This window comes from Empidonax traillii, unplaced genomic scaffold (genome assembly GCF_003031625.1).
Source record: "Empidonax traillii isolate 1590-97213 ecotype Southwest subspecies unplaced genomic scaffold, ASM303162v1 scaffold2128:size72475, whole genome shotgun sequence".
NCBI lineage: Eukaryota > Metazoa > Chordata > Aves > Passeriformes > Tyrannidae > Empidonax > Empidonax traillii.
Window position 1 is genome coordinate 19,009 of NW_020957321.1, and position 10,494 is coordinate 29,502.

Below are 10,494 nucleotides of genomic sequence, written 5' to 3' on the forward strand. Positions count from 1 at the left end.
CAGCTCCTCAAACTGCTCATCCTCCCCATGTTCTGGCCAGCTCCATTCCTGAGGTTATTCCGGCCCTTCCTTGTGCTGCTGCCTGGGAATTGCACTGAAATCCCTCAAACCGGGCCATTCACATCTGAGTTGGACTCTGTGGGTCCCTTCCCATCCTGAATATTCCTGGTTCTGTGACATTCCCAGGAGAAGAGGCAAACACTGCTGCCCATCCGCATTCCCGGGCGAAGTCACGGCTGGAATTCCACGAGCAATCCACGTCCCGCTGCCTTTTCCCAAGGAAAAGCCCAGCTGCACAACTCCCCCCCCCGCCACCCTGCACTCCCCAACAGGCCCCTCCAATATTTCCTTTTCCCTGATCTTTGGAAGTTGGCTTTTCCAAGCTGCGTGGTTTCCAGGGGCCGGCCACTGTCTGCTTTTCCCAGCTGGACACAGCGGAGTGGGACCAGCAGCTCCTGATCATTTCCATCCAAAGCCAGCAGCCAAAACCTTAGTGTGGGTCTCCTTTAGATCATCACCGATGCCAGGGAGTTTATTTCCCTCCTGCTATCCCACCCCTGGCTCCTTCTCCCAGGGTTTTGACGTGTCCAAGGTGACAGATTTGGGGTTTATAAATTACAGAAGAGAAATCAAAGGTAGAGAGAGGAGAAGAAACCAGTAAATGGGTTTTCCTGGTCTCTATGCTATGGGAAGGGCCCTCAAATAAGGTTTTAGTTAGAGACAAGTTGAAAAAAAGTTAAGAAATAGCCCCAAACCCCACCATGCCACGGCCCCCCAGGCTGTCCATCATCTCCCAGGAAAATCCAGATCTCCCAGTCCACTCCACCAGCAAACACAAGGGTTAAATACAGCAGAGGCAACAAAGCCAACCCTCTGGTTTGGATCTAGGGATGGCAAAAAGGACACCTGGGGAGATTTAAAGCAAAAAGGGTGAGGTATAAGGGGCCTGTGGCACTGGAGGGAAGCTCCTGCTGGAGCGGGGTGGGAGCTGGGGAGGGGGTGGGGAAGCAGGAAGGGCTGGATCCGTGCTCAGAGGGGAGATAAAAAATGTGTAAGGAGCAAAAAATACACAGGGCTAAATCCTGGTACAAACAACTGAGGCCCTTTTGGGATTGGGGAGGGACTTTGGGCAAGGGATGGGGGGACAGGACATGGGGGAATGGACTTAAGCTAAGGAGGGTGAGTTAGATGGGATATTGGGAAGGAATTCCTGGCTGGGAGGGTGGGCAGGCCCTGGCCCAGGTTGGGCAGAGAAGCTGTGGCTGCCCCTGGATCCCTGGAAGTGTCCAAGGCCAGTTTGGAGCAACCTGGGCTGGTGGAAGGTGTCCCTGCCCGTGGAACTGGATGGTCTTTAAGATCCCTTCCCACTCCAAGCGTTCCAGGATTCCTCCAGTGTGACACAGAGGATTGGTCTCAGCCCCACACACAGGTCACAATTTGTTCTCAGTGCACAGAATTAAAAGATATGGACAGTGTGGTTGGGTGTTCCCCACCCGCCACTTACAGCTGATGGAAATCTGATGGATCAGCTCCAAACTGGTGGGAATTGAGCAGTGCTGAGGTTTTTCCCAACCATCCATACTCAGCCTACAACCAGGAGTAGCTGCAGCACTCCCACCCCACTAGGAAACACAGGAGCAGCTACATTCACCTCCTCCCTCCCCCAACCAAATTCCAAAGGTCCTCCCTGATTTTAGTTCTCCCAGCCTCTCATTTTTGTAAGATTTTACTTTTAATGACTTCACACAGTGCTTTGCATCCTGAGTTCTTTCAGGATTGGTGTTTAGCTTGCAGCACAAAAAAACCCACCCCAAACCTAAACAATTAAAAAATCCTGATAGATTAGAGCTCACATCCCATCTCTTCCACCCACTGCTTCCCAAAGATATTCCCTATCTTTCAAATGGGAAATGCCACTGGAGAAAGAGGAAGCCTTCCAGCGAGCAGATACTTTTAAAGACAACTTGATGAACTCAAAACACACTTGTAACAAAGAGGAAACCGCTGAATTTCATACAGGAGGTTTTCTTTCTCCAAATTAAATTAACGGAGCCAATATGAAAAAATTCCAAGTGTTATAAACCCACACGGAGCTCCGAATTTTCTCCAAACACGTGAAGAGCAAAATAGCTTTCAACAGAAAGGAGAAAACTCCTGTACAACAAACACAAGGAGGTAGTTAAATAAAAAAATAATTAGGAAAAAAATTAATAATTAGGGGGGGGAAAAAAAACAAAACACCCAAGCTCTGTTTTCTGCCCCGGGCTCTGCTCTTTGGGAAAAGAGCTCGGGATCTTGAAGGGAACTGTCTGGGTTAATGACAGCTGATGTCCTGTATCCCGTGGCAGTAGCTGTGACCTCCAGGCCCCCCCGTGACTGACGGGGCTGACCCCGCTCACTCCGGGGTGTGACATAAATGACAACCAGGGAAGAGAAAGAAAGGCAGGAGAAAGGAAAACTCACTGCCGGCTTTGTAGCCGAGCTCCCTAATAAAACCTAATTCAAGCTGTCAGGGTGAAATGAAGAAAGTGTCAAAAGGGGTTTTCAGAGAAATATTCCAAATGTTTGGCTGGAAGAGGCAGCATTGGGGGCTCCCTTCCCCCCCCCTAGCTCCTCGGGAAGGGGCTGGAAAAGCCCAATGTCGAAAGGAATTTAAATTACGTGTCCAAAGGGACCCCCCCCCCCCCCCGAGGAGGGACCCAAGGGGATGGTTTTCCTTCCCTTCCCTGACAAAACCAATCATCCCTCAGGAGCCGCCGGCAGGAGGGGGGGAGAAAGGGCCCCCCCAGATCAGCGTCCCTCGCTCACAGGGACAGAATTCAAACCCTGCAGGGCACCAAAATGCCTGGTGAGCGCCCAGAGCGCTGTCCCAGCTTCACATCAGCGCTGGGGCATCCATGGAATGGGTTGGGTTGGAAGGGATATTAAACCTCAACCAGTTCCAAACCTCCTGCCATGGGCAGGGACACCTTCCACCAGCCCAGGGTGCTCCAACCTGGCCTTGGACACTTCCAAGGATCCAGGGGCAGCCACAGCTTCTCTGGGAAATTCATTCCAGGGCCTCCCCACATTCCCAGCAGCAGCTCCACGTCAGGTCATGGCCAGGATATGAATCTCCCCCCCTGCAACTCCCACCTCTTGCTAGTGCAGCTCTGCACGTGGAAGGGAAGAAGGATCCTTCCTTCCCGTAAAAATCTTGCAGGGAAGAAGGATCCCTGCTTGCAGTAAAACCCCCTGTTGTCAGTTTTTCTGCCTCTACCCAGCTGAAAACGCTGCTGAGTGCAAGCAAAGCAAAGCACCAACTTGCACTTTCTGGCCAATACAGTTGGTTTTCAACCTCACACACGTACACAGGGGTAAAACCAGCATCAAAGCACCTCGGGATGGAGAGAGAGGAGGGTAAACACTTGGAATATTTTGCAGGCTTTACCAAAAAAAAAAAAAAAAACAAACAATCACGTTATTTGTATGTAAACTCCCAAAAGAAGCAAGAAAAACAAACCCCCGAAACCAGGAGCCGAAACTCTTTCACACACCAACATCCAAAGCCCCAGAGCCTTCCTGACAGCACATCCATGGAATTCTGGGAGTCACATCCCTTGAGGGGAGGCCGGGGGGAAGTCAGAGATGTTCCAGGAGGCCCTGACCCAACGAGGAGTGGGCACCACAACCTTTCTTGACACAACCAGGTTCATTTATTTCCTACAGCTCCAGAAACATTTTTGGAGGAAACAACTCCCTCAGTTTTTATACAGCTGGGGTTGTCCTGGGCTGCCTTCCCTGGAAGTGTCCAAGGCCAGGTGGGACAGGGCTTGGAGCAACCTGGGCTAGTGGAAGGTGTCCCTGCCTGTGGTAGTTTTGAAGACACCACCGCTCCAAGGAGACCACCAGCCCCCTCCAGCCTGGACAGGGTTTATCCAAACAGCTGAACAAGGTGAAAGGTCGAAGAAAAGACCTTCTCAGTGAAACCCTGGAGCTCTCTGAGTGCAACCAACGCCAGGTGTGAAGGTCCTACCTCAGGTGAAGGTCCTCCGAGAACTTCAGGCAGGTGTAGATGAATTCCTTGATCTGATTGTAAACTTTAGGCACAGACTCGGAGAAGGGGAACTTCTTTGGAAAGGGTTGCTGTAAAAAAAAAAACCACAGGAGAGAGTCCCATGCAAGAGCAGCTACCCCCCCAGGAGACACCACTGCTCTCCAGCTGCGTGCTCCAAGCATTTGGATTAATTCCGGCATTTAGCAAATTCCAGCAAGGAGACAACGAGGCAATTCTTGGGGGTTTGTAAACACTTCAGCCCAGCAAAAGGCCACATAACCATTTAGCAATGGCACCTGAGCGCAGGAGGGATTTGGAGGCTGGAAGGATCTCAAAAAACAGGAGCCTCATTCCCCATCCCAAATCCCTCCCGGGAAAACACCCCCCGGGAGAACTCCCCGACGTTTCTCTCCCAGCCATGCACGAGGTGCTTTGCTTGGTCACCTCTCCCCCAGGTGCTGCCCGAGGTGAGAATTTGCTTAAAACACCAAAAACCAATGGGGAAACAGGTTTTCCTACACCAAATTTCCCCACCCAGCTTCTCCCCACACCACACGCTCAGTGGGAAGTGCAGTGACACAGTGAGACCCCGTGACTTCATTTGGGGGGAAGGACAAACACTTCCTGAAATCTGGCTCAAAACCCCTTCCCACTCCTAATGAAGTTCCCCCTGGGATGGAGTTTCCTGGCTGCCAGAAGGCCAAGCAGGATTTGGGGGGCACTGGCTACATCAGACTTGGATACACACCAGTTTTGGGAGCACACACTCGTGGAAAAGCCAAGGTACACCACCTGGTTGGGCTCTTTTTCTTTAGATAAGAGATTAAAACATATAAAGGTCAAGAACATGGTTCATAAAACAGGAATAATATCAATGGATATTTTAATCTCCCGTGCATTGCAAGGGCTGTTCAGCTGATTGCACATCCCTGAGGTGGAAACAAAAATCAACGAGGTTTTCCTCACCCACACCTGGAGAAACCCAACACATGGAAGGGATATTTGCTCTGTCCCCTGGTCTTGCTTTCTTTTCTGCTGTTTATGTGGTCTGGGGAGGTGGGTGTGGGTTATTTTTGACCCTTCCCTTGGCAGTTCTCCATGTCCCCCCCAAAGGGATGGGATGCTCCTGCAGCAGCAGCCACGCTCCCCATTCCAAGGCTCACCTTTTCAAGTTCAGGGTCCTGGAATGGGAACTGTCCAACTATTTTCTTGTAAAGTTCTTCATTTGACACCGGGATGGGGCTGTAGTTGTCTGAGTCAAGTATATTTCTAAGGAAAGGAAAGGAAAGTTAGAAAGGGAGCTCTGACTGTCCACGTGAGCTCCATAATGGAACCAGAGCCCTGTCCCCCTGGGATGCAAAGCCTTTGGTCTGCCCAGATTTATGGCACCGATCTCAGCACTCACAGGATCCCCACAACTCTATTTCAATCGGCTCTCCCTGCTCCAGGATCTTACTGAGTCCTGCTGTTGCCCAAAATTAAAACATGAACTTGCAATTATGGTGCTTTCCCCACCCCTGGAAGTGTCCAAGGCCAGGTTGGAGCAATCTGGGATAATGGAAGGTGTCCCTGCCCATGGCAGGGGGTAGAACAAGATGGTCTTTAAGGTCCCTTCCAACCCAGAGCATTTGGTGATTCTCTGATTAAACCCTCAAAAGATTTTATTTAGGGGCCAAGACACCTCTGGGAGGGGCATCTCCTGGGTCTGCTGGAAGAGCCTCTTACCTGAAAACTCCTGACCATTTCTTCAGGAGGGTTTCACTGTACTGGTCCTGGATCTCCAACAGCATGTCAAAGAGCTGGTTCACTGGGAAGCCATAGCCCTGGGATGAGGGAAGAGAGCAACTTCAGGGGGGGGAAAAGCCACCAACAGGCAGTTGGAGATCATTTTCTCTATTTAACAGGGGGCAGGTGGGCAAACCCTCCTCTACCGCCACCCCAGAGGTGAAGGGTGCTGGTGGATGGATTTAGGGGCTGATTTACCAAGGACTATCAAAGGCTTGGTCCGTGGGCAAAGCAGGTTCCCCAGTCCAATGCCAAAAAAGAAGCCAGGCCAGCACAGCCAGCCCTCAGCAGCTGTTCAGCCCTCTGGTGGGCACACCTGTGACCATGGAGTGGGCTGAAGAGTGGTCCCCACCCCCTGTGTACCTGGAGTGTGTCAGCAAAGAGGACGATGAGGTTCTTCAGGTCCAGCACCAGGCTGGGGTCGGAGCAGTAGGACTGCAAAGAAGGGGAGAAATTAAAACACGGCTTTCACTGCACAGCACGGAAAAAAAATCCTGCCCTCAGCCCCCCTGTGTTATCTCTGGGGCGATAACAAGGGCAGGGCCTCACGATCAGCTGCTTTTATCCCGCAGCAATGTCACCCAGGGCCAGGCAAGGGGGGCTGATAAGGGTATCTCCCCTCCCAGCGCTGCTCTCCAGGCCTCTCCACGATGCACAAGAGCTTTGGGTGCTCCAGAGATACCTGAAGTGTCTCTAAGATTCCCCAGGAGCTGCTGGGAGAGCGAGAGGAGACGCAGCAAATCAACACACTGTCAGGGCAGGACGACAGCAGCTCCTCCTGCAATATTTACCGTGTTGTGTCTGACGGTAATGAAGCAGCAGCGGCTCGGGCCGAGGGGAAAACGCTTGGATTTCAACAAATGAACGGTCAGAACTCCAACACAAGGATTTATTGTAGGTCAGGGCGCTGCTCAAAGCCCCCAAAGACACGGCTGAGCGTGGTGACAGCGCTGGTGTCCCCCCCCAGAGCCACCCCACGTGCTCGCTCTGGACACACAAAAACTCCCCGTGCTGGAAGATGCAAAAGTTTCAGACAGATTTTTGCCCAAATATAGAATCAGGGATCACGAGCTGGAAAGAAGAGAAGCAGATTTGAAGGGAACAGATTTAGAGCTCGCTGGAAACTCCAGGAGGAACAGCTCCATTAATCAGTGGGAAAGGCTGGAAGACATACGTTTTTCCAGCTCAGTGTCCAAAAAAAAAAAAAGAGAGTCAGAAGGAAAGATAACGCCCTAAAGCTCTCAGAAGTGATAGAAGATGTCCCTGTCTGCAGCGAGGAAGAAAAAGCAGGCGTAAATTTGGCTGAATTGGAAGAACTGAAACAACCTCCCCAAGGTGAGACCTCCCCCTGGGGTCCCAGTATGGGATGGAGGGCACTGGTGTGTGTGGGAGCCCGAGGGTGAGCTGTGCCCAGGGAAAAGGGTGATGACCACAGGGGTGGTGCTGGGAAACCGTGGAATGCTCCCTGACTGCTGCAAACCCCTGTCCTGGCAGCCACTTCACGCAGCAAGTTTGGCATCACTTGAAACAACCTGTCAGGGCCCGGCCCCCCTCCTGCTCCCACTTTAAAGGCAAACAAACACAGGTTTACAAGCCAGTGGGGTGTTTTGGAACACAGGAGTTCGGTGGAAGGAGCCAGGGAACACTGGGAAGCTTCTGTGGTCCCTCAGCCCAAAGAGCTCCAGGTCTAGAGAAGAGTCATGGAATGGGTTTGGTTGGAAGGGACCTTCCAGACCATCTGGTTCCACCCCGTGCCATGGGCAGGGACACCTTCCATCAGCCCAGGTTGCTCCAGCCTGGCCTTGGACACTTCCAGGGATCCAGGGGCAGCCACAGCTTCTCTGCCCAACCTGTGCCAGGGCCTCCCCATCCTCCCAGACAACAATTCCTTCCCCATATCCCATCTAACCCTGCCCTCTGGAACTGGGAAGCCATTCCCTGTGTCCTGTCACCCCATGGATTATCCCCACCTGCCAAGCTTGAAGTCAAGAGCACATTCCTGCAGAACTCTGTGTGGTTCGGAACCAGCAGCTTTTTGTGTCTCCACACAGGAATTTTAGGGTTTCCTCAGCAAAGGACCTTTGGGTTTCCCCCCACGTTCCCAGGACACCCCATCAGATGCAGACCTGCACCCCCAGCATGGGCAGCCCCTGCTGTGCCAGCCCCAGGGAGCTGTGGGGGCATCAGGGCCTCAACACTTTGTACTCCCTGGAGAAAAGGGCCCAACAATTTAAAAACAGACTCGTGGAAACTCATTAATCACAGAGTGTGCTGAGTTGGAAAGGACCTACAGGGACCAGCCAGTCCAACCCTCAGCCCTGCACAGACACCCCAACAATCCCCCCCTGTGCCCCAGAGGATCATCCCAACCCTCCTGCAGCTCTGGCAGCCTTGGGGCTGTGCCCACTGCCCTGGGGAGCCTGGGCAGTGCCAACCACCCTCTGGGGGAAGAACCTTCTGCTGAGATCCACCCTGAGCCTGCCCTGGCACAGCTCCAGCCATTCCCTGGTCCAACAGAGGGTCTGGTCCTTCCTCTTCCCCTCCTGAGGAATGTGCCAAGGAGATGCTTTCCTCCCCCTCCATTTTTTGGGGGGGCAAATCAAATCCCTCTGCAGGTGCTTCTCAAAAATAATCAGTGACATAACAAGGAGAAAATAAACATAAAGTCTGCTGCTTGAAAATACCGAGTCCTGTAGGGAAATGAAGTGAATCCCGGGAATGGGAGCGGGAATGAGCTGCGTGCCTTCGTGTTCTCCTTAAAACACTCATTGGGAAAATAAGGGAGGGAAAGCACGGAATAATTTGAAAAAGTCAATATTAAACCACGACAGGTCATAGCCAAGGAAGGGCTAAGGCAGCCAAGGCTCCCACTCACCGAGTGTGTCCGGAGGGCGGCGATGGTTTTGGACAAGGCCATTTCCCACAGCTCGTCCAGGTAGGCGCGATTGACCAAGCCCTGAGTCGTGTGCAGGATGTGATCCTCCACCACAAAGAACCTGGGAGAGGGGGGACAACAGCCCTGCGTTCACATCCCGCCTCTGGAGACATCCCTGAGCCCCCCAGGAATGGATATGTGGGATGGGAGCACACGGAGATTGAGTATTGGAGGTGCCCACGTGGAATTTTGGCAGCACCGGATGGTTTATTCCCCCTTTTTTTTTTAACCCCACGGGGGGTTTTGGTGTTGGAGAGGGGAGTTAAAACCCCGGGAATGTCACTCTGGAGGAGGCACAAAGGGAGAACTGCCCTTCTCCAGGTTCTCCAGCTTGTTATTCCCAAAGGAGCCGCTGGGTAAACTTGGTAAAAAGTGCATTAAGGGCAGGGAAAAAACACTCCAACTGCTGGGAAAATGGTTTATCGGCAGGGAAAAATGGTTTATCTGCAGGGAAAAATGATTTAAGTGCAGGGAAAAATTGTTTAGATATAGGCAAAAATTTATTTAAATGCAGGGAAAAGGATTTAAATGCAAGGAAACATTATTTGGATGCAGGGGAAAACGCTCCAATTGCAGGGAAAAATGTTATAACTGCAGGGGAAAATTATTTAAATGCAGGCAAAAGTTCATTTAAATGCAGGGAGAATTAGTTAAATGCAAGGAAACATTATTTAAATGCAGGGAAAAATTATTTAATTGCAGGGGAAAATGCTCCAATTGCAGGGAAAAATGTTGTAACTGCAGGGGAAATTTATTTAAATACAGGGGAAAGTTATTTACACGCAGGGGAAAGGGTTTTAACTGCAGGGAATAATGCTCAAATTGCAGGGAAAAGTGTTCTAAGTGCAGGGAAAGATGTTCTAAAGGCAGATAAAATGCTTTAACTGCAGGGAAAAATGCTCTAATTGCAGGGGAAAGGCTTTTATCTGCAGGGAAAAATGTCTTAAGGACAGGGGAAAATGTTTTATCTGCAGGGAAAAATGCTCCAATTGCAGGGAAAATGCTTTATCTACAAGGAAAAATACTTAAAGTGCAGGGAAAATGCCTAAACTGCAGGGGAAAATGTTTCATCTACGGGGGAAAATGATTTACCTGTAGGGAAAAATGCTTTAACTATGGGGAAAAATGATTTTAAGTTCAGGGGAAAATGTTTTAAATGCAGGAAAAATGCTCCAACTGCAGGGAAAAATGCTTTAACTGAAGAGAAATATGTTTCAAGTACAGGGAAAAAAGCTTTAAATGCAGGGAAAAAATGCTTTTCGGTACAGGGAAAATGGTTTGTCTACAAGGAAAAATGCTCCAACTGTAGGGAAAATGTTTAAATTACAGGGAAAATGCTTTATCTGCAGGAAGAAATGCTTTAACTGAAGGGAATAATGTTTTAAGGAAAGGGAAAAATGCTTTAAATACGGGGAAAATGCTTTAAAGTACAAGGAAAAGTGTTCTAACTGAAGGGGGAAAATAATTAATCTGCAGGAAAAAATGCTTTAAGTACAGGGAAAATACTTGAACTGCAGGGAAAAATTATTTAACTACAAGGAAAAATGCCTTTTTTTTTTTTTTTTTTTTTTTTTTTTGCAGGGAACAGATATTGAAATTATTATCATGAGGTGAATTGTCCCCTGGGTTTGATGGATCAAAAGTCTCTGGGAGTCTCCTGTGGGAGCTGGGATGGGTTTGGAAGACTCTTGTCAAATTTGAGTTGATAATAAAGAACAGGGGATTGAGAATCCCCTCC

The 10,494-nt window shown here is 50.2% G+C and overlaps 1 protein-coding gene across 1 annotated transcript in view; it reads right to left on the bottom strand.

Annotated features, from left to right (window-relative positions):
• The window catches only part of LOC114071589 (exocyst complex component 6B-like), a gene marked incomplete at both ends in the record, with an annotated part of 58,954 nt that overhangs the window by 10,847 nt on the left and 37,613 nt on the right, over window positions 1-10,494 (bottom strand). Inside the window, 5 exons of the mRNA XM_027909435.1 lie at window positions 4,016-4,125; window positions 5,200-5,305; window positions 5,762-5,859; window positions 6,185-6,256; window positions 8,697-8,817. Of these exons, the coding sequence (XP_027765236.1) occupies window positions 4,016-4,125; window positions 5,200-5,305; window positions 5,762-5,859; window positions 6,185-6,256; window positions 8,697-8,817 (507 nt within the window). The remainder of the gene's footprint in view (window positions 1-4,015; window positions 4,126-5,199; window positions 5,306-5,761; window positions 5,860-6,184; window positions 6,257-8,696; window positions 8,818-10,494) is intronic.